Source organism: Fukomys damarensis, unplaced genomic scaffold, assembly GCF_012274545.1.
Source record: "Fukomys damarensis isolate Sample0158 unplaced genomic scaffold, DMR_v1.0_HiC HiC_scaffold_20, whole genome shotgun sequence".
Lineage (NCBI taxonomy): Eukaryota > Metazoa > Chordata > Mammalia > Rodentia > Bathyergidae > Fukomys > Fukomys damarensis.
Window position 1 is genome coordinate 13,978,859 of NW_022900932.1, and position 14,287 is coordinate 13,993,145.

At 52.9% G+C, this 14,287-nt stretch overlaps 1 protein-coding gene across 10 annotated transcripts in view; it reads left to right on the forward strand.

Annotated features, from left to right (window-relative positions):
* Positions 1 to 245: 245 nt before the first annotated feature.
* Positions 246 to 14,287, forward strand: part of Dlg5 (discs large MAGUK scaffold protein 5) — a 90,180-nt gene continuing 76,138 nt past the window's right edge. For 9 of the 10 annotated variants that reach the window (XR_004518245.1, XM_033766486.1, XM_033766485.1 and 6 more), the window contains exon 1: positions 246 to 447. Coding sequence is in view for 9 of the 10 variants with exons in the window: in XM_033766486.1 (XP_033622377.1) it covers positions 261 to 447 (187 nt within the window). In the remaining variant the exon portion in view is untranslated. Of the gene's footprint in view, positions 448 to 5,449; positions 5,626 to 14,287 lie in introns of those variants that run through there. The other variant, XM_010607760.3, reaches the window with a different exon arrangement.

The window sequence follows — 14,287 nt, forward strand, 5'->3', positions numbered from 1 at the left end:
GTGATTTTGAGGCTCTCCTGGGCTGCATAGTGAGTTCAAGGCCAGTTTGACAAAGCAGAATGGTATGCCTAGCAGATAACTGAAGCCCAGCCAGTTCTGGGTGTGTCTGTGAATGACTGACACATAGGCTGCAAACTGAGGAGGAAGGACCCACCCTGGATGTGGGTGGCACCAACCAATAAGCTTGCCTCCTGGGTGGAATAAAAAGGGGGAAGATGAAGCCTTCCTTTTGACTCTTTGGAGGAGTTCTGGTCTTCACCATGGCCTTTGGAGGTTTCTCTATGTTTCCAGGGGAGACTCTTCAGCCTTCCATTGTAGACCCTTCGGCTTTCAAATACGGACTTGCACCAGGCTCTGCAGTAGGCTCCATGCCTTCCACCAACTGGATCCTTCAGCTCTCCAAGTCGCAGACGGCGATTTGGCATCCTTCCGCCCCCTGTTTCACAGGTAGCCTTTGTAAGCTTACCTAGCAAACCCTTTCTACGATCATATCTGTGTATATTGTATATAGTAACTAAAGACAGGGATTAGAGGTGGGCGTGGTCAGGTTATTGCCGTGTGGTGGATTGATCTTGGGCTGGTTCCTTTGCTGCTGAGCTCCTCAGGTTTCTTGTGTATAAACTAGGGCTCACAGCAGTACTTCTACTTCCAGGGTACTGCAAGTTTTAAGTTAAAACAACAACAACAAAAACAAACTGCTGCATGTGACAGTTTTTCATGGCCATTCTTTCAAGTGGCTCTTTATAGTGGAAAGAGCTGCAGAGCCTGGCCTGACTGAGCACGGGGAAAATGGTCGTAACTGTTTGCTTGGACCGCACACTTGGCTTGGGTTGTGGTTTAAATAACGTAGACATCTGTGGTCTCAGAGTTCTGGAGGCTGCAAGGCCAAGGTCAAGCTCTGGCAAGGGTGGGGTCTCCTGAAGCTTCTCTTTGGCTTGCAGGTGGCCCCCTTTTTCCTGGGTATCACGTGATCTTCCCTCTATCTAATCGTCTCTCCGTCTGATGACACCAGTCATGTTGGGTTAGGGTCCACCCTAGCTGCCTGGTTTTAATTCAGTCACACTTCCAGAGACCCAGCTGTATTCTGAGGTGCTGGGTGTTAGTGCTTCCCTGTAAGATTCTTGGGAGAATGTGGTTCTGTCTGTAATACTCATCATTACTGCTCTTTGGTGGCTGTGTAGTGAGGAGCGCCCCAATGGCAGGCTTGGGAGGCCAGGCGCTCTGGGAAGGGCCAGTTTAAGGATTCAGGAAGCACCAAGAGCATGGGTTGTAGGCAGGTCCATTTGAGATTCTCAAACCAGCTGCTTCTCGGCAGTTCGGAGCGGCTGACTCAGGAGAGGAAGGGGTCCTGAAACTTGGCATTTTAATGTGATTCTGATGACTTATGGTAATAATTATAGCAATTAGTTAGAGATGTTTTCTGTCCAGCTTTGGAAGTTGGGCGATTGCCCCACCTTTATGGGTCCCACAGCCAGCAGGTGTCCAGGTGCTGGCTTGGGATCGTTTCCCTCCCTCAAGGGATCGGTGCTCCTGACTTTGTTCGCTGTAGGGTGCTCCCTCAGGGTCCTGTCTTCTTCCCTGTGACCTGCCCATAGGAGCTGAGTTTAGCTTGTGATTAACTCCTGGCGCTGGCCCCACCACATGTGGGATGTGGCTGCGCCGGGACCTGCTCTGGACATCTGTAGAATGTCAGGGTGGGTGGCATAGGGGCCCCTGGGGCTCTGAGAGGTTGACCTGGGCCTTGATAGCCTTGGATCTAACCCTGACTTCAGATCTTCACTGTTTGTCCAGCATAGGGGCTGGGGACAACAGTCATGGTCATGCAGGCTGCGGGCCTAGTTTGAGAGAGGGCTGGGCCTGGTTTTGGCCTCAGGGCTCCCGGCAGAGAGCCAGCAGGCTAGGAGCTGCGGGAACAGTTGAGTCCTCGTGCACTGGCCCACGTCCTCTCCACGTGCTGTCCTCTGTGGTTGTGGATGTGGATTTTGTTTTTTTCTCCCTACACAAAATAAGGAAATATTTTCTCTTGTTACTCAAGATTGAGGCTGTCTCCTGAGGGCTGCCCTTGTGTAAAAGATAACCCACATCCTTTTGTGCATTTGAAATGCTTGTCTGGTCTCCTTTTCCATTTCCTGTGGTTGACTTGGGGCAGTCTAAAGATATTGAATGGCCAGATTTTGCCCAAGCTGGGGCAGGGGAGTTTCCTGTGTTTGTTTGTTTATTTGTTTTGTTTTTGAGACAAGGCCTCCCTGTGTAGTTCAGGCTGGCCTTGAACTCACTGTGTAGCTGACTTTAAATTTGCAGTGATCCTTCTGCCTCATTCTCCTGAGTGCTGGGATTACAGGTGTGTGCCACCACGCCCAGCTTCTGCACTTGATGAATGTGAGTGACTGGGACCTGTTTTCTGCTGGGTGGAAACGATTGGTCTTGCGCTCAGCTGGAGGTAAATGGGATCACCTGGATCCCCAGACATAGTAGGTGTGAAGGTGGAGCACAGATGCTTTGCTCTAGGGTTTTCGGCAGAAGATCCTGAGACATGTCATCATGGTGGGATTGGGCTTGGCTGGTACAAGGAGTCTCCCTGCCTGAGTACGTTGGTGTAATAATGCAGCCCAGGCTGTACCCTGCAGTGAGTGTGGCAGAGAGGCATGCTTGTCCCCTGAACGGATTTCTTCAGGGGCGTGTGTACAGCTTTCCTGTTTGCAAAGCATCATCAAGGGTCCCTTCAAGCCAGTGTTTGCAAAATCCATACTGGGCATCCTCCAAACATTTAGGGAGGCTGAGACAGGAGGATCACACATTCATGATCTACCTGGGCAACTTTTCGAGACCCTGTCTCAAAATAAAAAATAAATTAAAAAGGGCCTGGGATGTAGCTCAGTGGTAGAGCACCTTTGGGTTTGATCTCCCAGTACCACAAAACAAAATAACAGCTGGTGCTAAGTGGAGGTGAACCCAGAGGATGCCTTGGGTTCAGGCAGGAGGGCGTCTTGCCCAGAGGAAGACTGGCCCCCTGGCTGCTCAGTCTTTCTTAGGTTCTGTTTCTTGTGGCCACAAAAGAAAAATTCATAGAAAAAGATAATTATGCTTTTTATTTTTCCCCTGAGGGCTCTTTCAGTCCCAATCATGTAAAGAATTTGGGAGAGACAGATTGGATTTTAGAGTTTAATTCCAATTAGCAGTTAATTACAATGGGCTTGCTGAACACTGGATGTCATAAAACTCTGTCTGGGGAGGTGGGGCCGAGTGAGGGCGGGATGCGGGTGTCCCTGCTCCATCCAGGGCACCTTTCTATGAGCTGAGCCTGGTCTCACTCTTCTTCTCAGTGCTTCTTTCTGGTCTCATCCAAGCCCGTCTGTTTCCTGATGGAGAAACCAGGGCCAATCAGTTGCCCCCTTCATTGGTTTCATGGCAGAATTTCTTTCACTTCCAAATGACCAAATCACAGCTTCTCTGCCTTCTGAGTCCTCCCCACACTGGTGAGATGGACCTGCCTCACAGCCTCCTTGCACCCCCTTGGCTTCTGGGTGCCCCTTCTCTTGTCCCTCCTGTTTCCCAGGGAATACTTTGTGTGTCTCTTCCAGAAATTCTTCCTCTTGCTCCTGTCTTCCCAGGTCGACTTCCTGGAAAGCGGTCCTGCACTGTTGAGAGAGTCCTAGATCCATCCCTCTTTCCCTCAGCTTTTTCTTAGCCGAGGACTTAGCCCTGGCTTGTCACTGGCTTCCTCCAGGCTCTGGGGAGCGATTCCCAAGTGGACTGGCTTGGTCGCAGACTTTCTGTGTGGCTCCAGACTCATTTCTGGGGGTCTGCAGGGCTGCTTCATGGATCGGTTTTCTCAGTGACTTTCCATTCTCTGCCTCTGTGGACGATGTCACCTTCCCGGACAGTCTGGCCCAACGCTGGTGTTTCCTCTCTCCCACTGCCTCCCTCCTGCCGTCAGCCATGGGTATTCCAGATCCCAGGGCTGAGCGGCTGGACCACTGGTTGGACCGGTGTTGGATTGTGAAGGCATGGCTTTTGTCACTCAAGAGCCCAGATTGTAATGGAGAAGGATAAAGCAGGTAAAGCTCTTGCTTTTTCTTTTTTCCTCATGGTAGTGAGGGTTGAACCCAGGGCTTCACATATGGTATGCAAGCTAAGCTGTAACCCCAGCCCGTATTACATTGTACTATCTTGTTTCTGTCTCTGTCTCTGTATATGTATGTGTATACGAGGGTTGTGACAGGGTCTCGCTATGTAATACAGGCTGGCCTTGAACTTACTATGTGGCCCAGGTTGCCCTTGAACTCGCAGTGATCCTTCTGCCTTAGCCTCCCAAGTGCTGGGATTGCATGCCCAGTTTTCTTCTCTTTGATATTGTTATATTATATTAATATATTTTGAGAGTTCTGTAGGTCTCACTAACTTTGTCCTGGCTGGCTTTAAACTTGTAATCCTCCTGTGTCAGCCTCCTAGTCTGAGTTACTCTGCCTGGCAAGCACTTGCTTTTTAATTTATTTTCCGTGTGTGCACGCACATGTGTGTGTGTGTGTGTGTGTGTGTGTGTGTGAGATTTTGTTTTGAATAAGAGTGGCAAGAAGGAGATGGAGTTACCAGAAGAGAAGAAGCCTGGAAGGAGGGAAAGGACTGGGAATAACTTTTGGAGGGACCCCCAGGCTGCCTGAGCTGGACACAAGCATCATTCACCAGCAGCTCTCTGGTGGGTACAAAGGGCTTTTAGCACCTGGTCTTCTGTTTACTTGGCACAGCCAGCTGTGCCACACAGGCAGTACAAAGGCTTGAGCCTCAGTGTACAGGTGAGGTGCTGAAGAAGTGGGAGGGGTGGCCAAGGCAGGAACACGCTGGGCCACACAGTTCTGACCCTGTGTCCCTCCCAGGGACCCGGGTCACTGTGTGTTCCGCCCTGTGTCAGGGTACCGAGTCGCCTTGGTGGCCAGTAATTTTCAAGCCTGCAGTGCAGATGAGGAAGGCAGAATGGGCTGCTTTCCTTGTGGTTACCCTCTTTGGCCTCTCTGGACAGAATGTCCCTGACCTGTCCAGCCGGTGTCACGTCACCTTCCTGCTTATGTCAGGAGCTCCGGCTGTTCCCAGAGCTGTGATTTCCTGTGTCTGACTCCTCCTCAACTTACCTCGAACTGAGATGAATGGGACGTGGCCATGCGGGGATGACGTGTGGGACCTTGGGGGAGAAACAGCATTTACTGTTCTTTTGCATTTGGTCTCGGCATCAGAATCATGAACAGATTCCAGAAACTTTGTCTCGCTTCATTTCCTGACACTTTCTGAAGATCTGGGAGGAGTCTTCTTCAGCTTGTTCCCGAGATTGTATTGGGCTTTGCTGAGGGGACCCGGAGGGGTAGCAAGGTCAGAGAGGTCAAAGCCAGGACTGGCGGATGCAGCTGGCAGCTGAGGTGCGTGGTGTTGACCGGAGCGACCGCTCTCATGCGTGCTTTCTTCCTGCCCTCTGCCTAGAGGTGGCCTTGACCAAGTGCCAAGCTCTGGCCGGGAGTGGACACTCACTCACCAGAGCCTCTTCCCAGCCCTGCAGTTGTGGCTCCTCGATGTCTCTCATCACCCGAGTGTTGTCTCTGGCCAGGGCATGGCTGCTGTCCCCTGGGACGGGAAGTGGTGAGTTTGGATTTTTCTGATCTTGTTGGGAAGAGAGAGTGATGCGGTGCAGGTTAGCGGATGGGAGTCAGGTTTCATGCAGACTTACCTAATGAGCTCTGTGCCCTTCAGCGTGTTCATGGCCTCTCTGGTCTACACGCAGGTGAGTTGATCATAATCCGTGTCTCCTAGGGTTGTTAGGTTTACATGAAATAATCTATATAAATAATGCTTTTCCTGTGATAAGTCTTTACTAAACGCTACCTACTCTTAATAGAGTATTAGAATATTCGAGAACAACCTGAATGGTCAAATGGAAGATAGCTCATATATTGAAGGCTCCCTCAGATCCTCTCTCATTTACATCTTTCTCCTTGATACTCTTTGAAGACCCAGGGGTAGCTGGAGTTCAGGTACAGTTTGATCCGGAGTCCGGAGGGTTGTCCCTGGACCTCAGACTTGTACCTGCACCTGCCCTCCTGACATATAACTGGGCCACCATTGCCCTAACCATCTGCCCCATCGTCTTCTTCTCAGTGAAGACCACCCTTTGCCTTTCCAGGCAGGACCCTCAGAGTCGTCCTTGCCTTCTCCATTTCCTGTTCTGTGTTAGTCTGTCAGTAGATCTTACAGCTTTGCCCAAAACACCTGTCAAATGCAGCCACCTCTCATCACTTTTGTCACCCATCTGAGCCCTCAGTGCCATTTCTTGGAGTATTGTACTGCCTGGCTTGTTTCCCTACTTTGATGTTCCCCTTGCTGTAGAGTATTCAGCAAAGCACCCTATGATCCAGTTGAAGAGTGAATCAGGCCCTGTCTGTCCTCTACTCAGAACCTCCCAGAGGTTTCTTGTCTCAGAGGAAAGCCCAGGGCCCTCTTGTAGACTCTGAGGTCCCCCTAATCCAGCCCTGATATCACTGTGACTTCATCCCCTTCTGTAGGAGATTCCAGTAGGCTGCACAAATTTCCTTAGCAGCAGGCCCCAGGACCTTTGCGCTTTCTGTTCCTTTGCTTAGGACAGTGATCCTCTATCAGGCAAGGCTTCTTTTCTTTGTTTTGTTTTGTTTTTGAGACAGGGTCTCACTATGTAGTTCAGACTGCCCTGAAACTCACTGTGTAGACAAGGCTGGTCTCAAATTCACAATGATCCTCCTGCCTCAGCCTCCCGAGTGCTGGGATTACAGGTGTGCGCCATCACTCCTGGCTCTAGGCTTCTTTTACATGTGACCTCTCCAGAGAGGTCTCCTTGCCACTGTGTAATCCCTGCCACTCTACTCACTCTGCCAGTCACCCATTCCTTTAGCTTGTATTTTTCTTTGTAACACTTGTTCCTGATACAGTTTGTATCTCCCTACCTCCCCTGCTCATGTGAGCTCTGTGAGGACCGGGCTTTGTCTCGTTTGGGTCTCTGCTGCATTGTAGCCGAGCCTTCACTGAGCACTGGTAAGCGAGTATATTTCCCACCAAGGGCAGTGACCTGCAAAGAGCGCTGTCCCAGCTCTTGCCGTGGCTGCCTGGTGCCCGTGTGTGGGTGGTGGTGAAGGTGGGGTGAGGGAGCAGGCACACGGCCCGGAGTGGTGCCCGTTCAGGACCCAAGCACACTGCTTGGCTCTGTGTGAGCGGAGAATAGGAGATCTGCAGGGGAGGCTGGGGCTGCTTGGGATTGGCCACGGCCGGGCAGAATGGTGGGAGAGGAAAACAAAGGACAGGCTGTCTTCAGATCGGAGAGGGGACTGTCGTGGGCGCAGCTCCCCAGGGAGGTGTAGCAGGAGGCGCACAGGTGCTCAGTGAGAACTGGTGGCTGCCGGCCAGATGCAGTCCCCAGCCGTCACAGTCCTCCAGCCTCCGACCTTCCTGGCTGTCCCGGGAAACTGCGGCAAGGGGATTTGGGTCGCTTGCTTCTCCCAAGCTGTGTCCTAAGCCTTCACTGCCCTGCACACATAGTCCCACCTACTGTTCTTCCTGTGCTGTAGATGGGACAAGGCCCCAAAGTAGAAAGCTTGCTCCTGCCTGCACCGCTGGTCCTGGCCCACAGCCTTCGGAAACCGATGACCTGGGACTTGAGGTGCAGGGCGCTCTGCTGCCATACAGGGAGGTGCCTCTGCCCTGCTGAGTGTGGGAACTGAGTCTGGTCTGTGCCCCAAGTGGGTGGTCTCAGGTGCCTTGCAGAGAGCTGCTTCCTGCTGTATCAGAAGTGTATCCAGGGCAGGTGTGCCCCCCTGAGCTGAGGGAACTCTGGCTGCCCCGTAGGTGCCTGTGCTGCTCGGAATGCCGTCTTGGTGTGGCCTGAGCTGTGTTGAGGGGCAGGGCCGTAACTCTGTGGCCGGCTCTCCATTCCCTCGTCTGTCTTTCTGTCCCAGGGTCACTGGTCAGGCTTGGCTGTATTCCTTGCTCTTGAACTTCTCCTCATTGGCTCCAGAAGCCTGTGCTCTCTTTCCTCACCCTCTGGGGCATCCAGGCTGATCCCCGCCCTCATCCCCTTGCTGATCTCACCAGACCCTGCGCTGGATCTTCTGTGCCTTCTGCCTGCGAAGCAGTTACCCAGCCTGGCCTCTCAGAAAGCAGGGCTTGTTTCCTGTGATGGACCAGAGCTGAGATGTCTCTACTTGGCGCCATCCCAGCCCTACTGTTTTTTTTCCCTCCTCACCTGGAGCTGGACAGCTCTAAAAGGGAGACGATCAAGAGGGGATGTCCTCAGCATATGTTGTGGCAGATCCCTGAGCCCTGCTGGTAGGGAAGCAGGCTTTGTGACTACTGATCCTCCACCCCTGGAGACCCCACGGATGTCCGATTTCCTCTCTGCAGGTTGCAGCAGTGCATGTACACACACACGCACACACACACAGACACACATACACACACACACACACACACACACACACGGGCACAGCCAACAGGAAAGAAGGGTCTTGATTTCAATGACTGCGTGCTTAACTCTGGGTGTGTATGTTTTCTCTCCCCTTTCATAGTTTTGCTTTGGCGTTTTTAAGGGAGGGACGGGAATCACGGGTGACAAAATTGACAGTTTCCTGAGCTCAGTTCCTGATTTTTCCAGGTGATCCCAGAGCTCGCAGCATCCTCCTCCTGTACACTGTCCCTTCCTGATCATGCCCACCTCGTAACAGGGGACACCCGGGTGGCCCTAGCAAGGTAGACTAGCAGTCTTTACAGTGACCCGATAAAGGGAGAAATAAACATCGTTGCTTGGCTGCCGTAGCAAGTTGATGACTCCTGCCCTAAAACTGCCGGAAAAAGCCAGGGAAAGTGAGCATTCATTTCCAAGTATGAAGGTGATGTCCAGAGGGTTATGCATGCTTCGGTGAAATCTTCACCTCTCCAGAGGAAATCTCGTTGCTGGGGAGTTAGGAGTTGTCAGGTGGGCCTGTGTGGGTATGGACCTCCGTGATTGAGCAGCCAGTGGCTGCTGCATCCCAGGGCCAGGGTCACCGCAGACCTTCCTTAAATGCCCAGGCTTCTCACCATCCGCTCACTGCCTTCCAGTCTTCATTGCTGTGGACTGAGTGGCTGGCCGCGCTCTGGGTCCTGCTCTATACCCAGCACTTGTCTAGGGGGCCAAGAGGCCACAGCTCCTCTTCGTCTCCTTCTCCCTTCAGTCCCCTGCTCAGCTCTGCTTGGTGCCTGTTGAGGGCAAGGAGAACAGGCGGGGGACGCTTGCACACCCTCAGAGAGCTGGCTGGTGGGGATCTTGAGTGGGGCCAGCCCTGCCCCAGGATTTCTACACTTGCACGGGAGGACTTATCCAGGGCCACTCTCGGCCCTTCCTCCATGACTTCTTCCTGACCGTTCTTCCACCTCAGAGCTCAGCCTGTCTGGGGTTGTGTCCTCTTTGCCCCCGAGCAGCAAGTTGCTTAATTTTTGCAACCATAGTTTCCTCCTCTGTAAAAAGGACTTAATGACAACCTCAGGGTTGTCATAGAAATTAAAACTGAGGCAATGCACGCACAGTGCTTAAGCACAGTCCCAGCACTTAATAGCACTCTGTACTTAACAGCTGCTATTATTATTATTATTAGAGAGTGCCATACAGTCTGGTGGGCGACCTCCGTGGACTGTGACCTCATCACTTTGTCACAGCTTTCTGCTTAGAAGGTCTGGGAATGGACAATGGCAGGGTGGAAAGGGGCGCACTGGCTCTAACAGGTGCTGTTTCAGTCACTTTTATTCTGTGGAGCCTCCATTCTGTGGAGGCACAGAGAGACTGAGTGCTTTACCTGCGGGTACACAGCTGATAAGGGCAGATTGGGAGCTGAGCCCAGGCAGGCTGGCGAGGGCTAGGTTTTAGTCACTGCTGTATTGTTTGGCCCTGAGGCCCAGAGAAAGGCAGGACCCTCCTGAGTTTCGAAGCAGGTGAGCAGCCTCTGGCTGGCTTCCTCCCTACCCTGGCCTGGTGCCGTGCGGGCACAGGACACATGTGGGAGCCTGGTGGACACGTGCGGGTCTGGGCAGGGCTGGGTCCCAGGGCTGTGGCTCTTTAGGTGTGAGCTGGAGAAGATGGGGTGAGCAGATGCCTGGTGGTACCTCCTTCTGTCTCTGAGGTCCCTGGAGCCTGCAGAGCACAGCAGTTCTCCTGCCCACTTCTGGGATGGCTGAGGGGAAGGGACAGCCTCCCTCCTGCTGGCCCGGCCCTTCTGAAGGACAGGGAGCCTGCTTACTGGTTTAGGCTGGCGCAAGTCCTTATGCCTGGTGGGCTCCGCAGGGTGGAAGCCTGAGTCACCAGCCCTTTACACCCCGGATGGAAGAGGGATGTATGAGGGACTGGCGGCCTCTCTCCAGGCAGCCTGGAGGTGCAGGAGGGGCCTGGGAGCCTGGGGTGTTCCCTTATCGCTTGGGTGACTTTACTGAAAGTTCTTTTGAAGTGGTCTCTGTGACCCAGTGGGGCTGAGTCACAGAGTAAACAGATTAGCAGGGCTGGGCTCTTGCGAAGGACACAGACAATGCCTGTGGCTGGGTCAGTCCCCGGGTCCAGGTCCCCGGGCCAGCCGGCTCCCCAAGGCTCCCCCACCAGCCTCATTTGCCTCCCAGCTGGTTACCCCTCCTGGCATCCTGTGGCCTCTGTGTGGTGGGCCCATCTCAGTGGGTCTGAAGCTGGCTTTTTCTGAGATTGTTCCTCTTTCCTCCACTTTCCTGGGGTCCTCCTAGGGGCCTTCCACACTGGCCTGCACTTGGGCAGCGGGCATATGGGGCTGGTGTTTATCACAGAGTCAGAGTCCCTGCAGCTTGACCCCTCTGTGAGATGGACTTGTCCCTCCTCCCAGGGGCTCGGACAGCAGCGTTGGGCCCCTTGGACTTCAGGCAGGCGAGGTGTGTGCTCGGCCGAGGTGGGTCTCCTGCTGGCCTCTGGATTTGATTGTGAAACCCAGACTTGGATGATGCCGGACACCCACATCTCCTGAAAGGTCATCTCGTGACTGGGGGAGGTGATTCTTCTTGCCTTTTCTGCAAAGTCCTCTTCACACAGGCTTTATGACAACAATAGCGGCAGAGACAAAGCATGACCGAGACAATGTCGTCTTCGGGCCCTTTTTCCCGCCTTAATGACGTCCAGGGCTCTGGGAACATTGTAAAAGCTGGGCCCGGGCCAGCCTTAATCACTACCCCCCACCAGCTCCAGGGAACCCTGCCAGAGACCGTGGCTGGGGGCAGGGTGATGCCCAGAGATGCAGATAAAGATGTCACACTGCCCCGGATGGGCCCCAGAGCCCAGTTGGGACTTAGGGGACAGGAAAGAGGAACAGAATGTATTGGTTGGCCTGTGGACTCCCCCAGCGAGGGAGGGAGGTGGGTGGAGAGAAAGAAGGGCGCCTGCCAAGTTTAATTAACAGTGGAGACTTGCTACGGGGGAGGAGAGAGACGGTTTGAAGCGGAGGGGTGGTTTACTGGAAGATGGGCCGTGCTGGTGCCAGTAATGAGAACCAAGCAGACGTCCTGTCCCTGCGGTGGTGTCTGCCAGAGCACCGCTTGCCAGCGTCGCAGGCAGGGGTCCGCACAGGGATCTCTGGAGGTGTTAGTGGGAGTTTTACTGGTACTTGCTTTCCCAACTAGGCACCTTTCGAAAACAGTCCACCGGCATACCAGCCAGCTAGGCTTCCTTGCCCCCATAGCGAGAAGAAACTGTGTTTTTCTTTTTTAAAGATGATGATGCTCAAGTTTAGAAAATAGACGTGATGTTGGATCCTGTTTCTTGAAGGTGTCAGTGGGTCGCCTGAATCTCATTGGCTTAACAGGTGCGATGCGGGAAGAGAGATGATTTGGAATGCATCTTGTTTCATTGAGGCAAAAACACAGAGGCGTTAAAGGCAGAGCATAACTGATAGCATGGGTTGGACTTGAAATCCAGGAGGTGGAAGGAACAAGGCTCATTCATGTTTTAGAAGGATCCCAGCCGAATGGGGTACTCGGGTTCCCCTCCCTGCAGGTGATGCAGATTGCCCCGTGCCTCCCCTCCCTGGCCCTGTCATCCGAGACAGCAGTGGCTGAGTAGATGATGGGAGCTGCAGTGGCTCCCAGCTCTGCTGCGGGGCCGTGGAGAACGCAGTGCGATCCCTCTGACAGTTGTGTAGGGCGACACTCCCTGACCTACCCTGGTCCACCTCTTCAGTCCATGCCGAACTGTTTTGTGCTCAGGGATTCACAGGAAATTCTATTCAGGGGCCACTGTGTTGATTGCTGCTTTTCCCAAAGTCACTTTTTTCTTTTTGTTTCTCTTCCCCCTTTCTCTCCTCGTTAGCTTGTCTGGCTCCCTGCCATGCATTTGTTTATTTACTGTTTTGGTTTTTTGAGACAGGCCCGCTGTGTAGTTCAGGCTGCCCTTGAATTCACAATAATCCTCCTGCCTCAGCCTCCTGAGTATTAGGATTCCAAGCGTGTACTACTGTGCCCTGCCCTGCCATTCCTTTATACTGTGGCTGTTTGTTTCTCCACCCACCACCCAATGCCTCTCCTACCCGCTGGGGGTCTCTCCTGTCCCCTGGAGGTCTCCTCCCTCAGCCTTAGAGCCTGCAGGCCCAGGAGTTGCCCTCTCCCTCCCCTCCCTGTTAACCCAGCTCCCCTCTTTCCCTTCTGAGCGTGTGTAGGGTCTGGCCCCCTTCTGCCTCTGGAGCCTGTGCTCTCATTAGTTCTTGGCAAACTCTCTGACACCAGAGCCCCAAGGCTTGTTCAGAGCCTTTACTGCAGAAATCCCACCTCCAGCCCACCCGCTCTACCCACTCCACAGTTCTTTTGGTTCCAGAAGGAAGACATTGTACTCCTCTCCTTGTCTTGTTTCCTGTGACGACCGGCCATCTCGCGTGCAGAGCTTTCCGGGACTCCCAGTCTAGCCTCTGCTCAGTGTGCCCTCTCATTTCCTTTTGTCTGAGCTGCAGTTTGGCGAGCACAGCGCATGGTTTCCATTCATCAGCTGGAAATGGGATTGCTGACGTGAACGCTGGGGCCGATCTCTGCTGCACACCGGCAGGGAGACAGCACAGCCGGCTGCAGCCGCTGCTGTGTGCAACTCAGGCGCTGGTGCATGGGCAGAGCTGGCTCAGAAGCCACGCTGCTTTTCCTGGTGCCGGGCAGGTTACATCTGGTTGTGAAAATATTTGGACAGAAACCAAACCATGATGATTGTGTTCCAGTACCAGGAACTAATGGTATTAAGCGTAGACCTCGCCCCCGAAATGTGCTACTCGCTGGTTTTAGTGATGGTTTTTAAAGTAACTTTTCTTTCTTTTTTTTCCCCTTCCTTTTTGCCTGTTTTCTTTCCTTCTGTGCTTCCTTTTTATTTTTGGTCCTGGAAATTGGACTGAGGGCCTCATGTGTGCTAAGCAGGTTCTTTACCTGAGTGACACTTCAGCCCCCAAGTATGTTTTACTAAGAGGGAAGACACTGACTTAATTACTAAGGACTGAGCATGAATGCAGTCAGGAAAAAGACCAGAAGCATCAAGAAAAGAATAGGTAGTGGGTTGCTGTTTCGTATATGCTTTGTTAGCTTCTCACCACAGTGGCAGAAGAAATACCTGAGGATGACAGCATAAATGAGGACAGTTTTGTTTTGGCTCAGGGTTTCAGAGGTTTCAGTCTGTGGTTAGCTGGCTTCATTGCTTTTAGGCCTGTGACAGGGCAAGTCACAGGTGGGAGAGGAAGGCTGCCCACCTCATGGCAGGCAGGAAGCAGAGAGAAGAAAACCAGTGAGGAAGGGCTTAGGGATCGGATTTAGTCCCCAAGATCACATCCCTGTGATCCACTCCCTTCAGCTAGGTCCCACTTCCTGTTTCCAACACCTACCACCAATGATTATGATCAATCAAGTTAGAACTCTCTTGACTCAATAACTTCTCCAAAGTCCATCAGCAGCCTAGCTTTCAATACTGTAGGCCTTTTGGGGGAACCTACTGGATCCCAACTGTAACATACACCCATCTGCTCTACATGGGAGCCAGAGAACTATGCAGATAAAACTATGGAAATGCCCATACCCATTTTACCTGGGGCACCTGCTCCCTGCCATGGCTTTCCCCACGTGTCCCTACAAGACTGTAGCAGGCTGACTCCCAAGTTTTTCTGCCCATCAGTCAGTTTCGAGCAGGTGAGGGCCAGGGATTTAGCTTAGTGGTGCTGCTGCCTGCCTCAAGAACGCAAGGTCCCAAGTTCGATCGCCTGTACAAAAAAAAAAAAAAAAA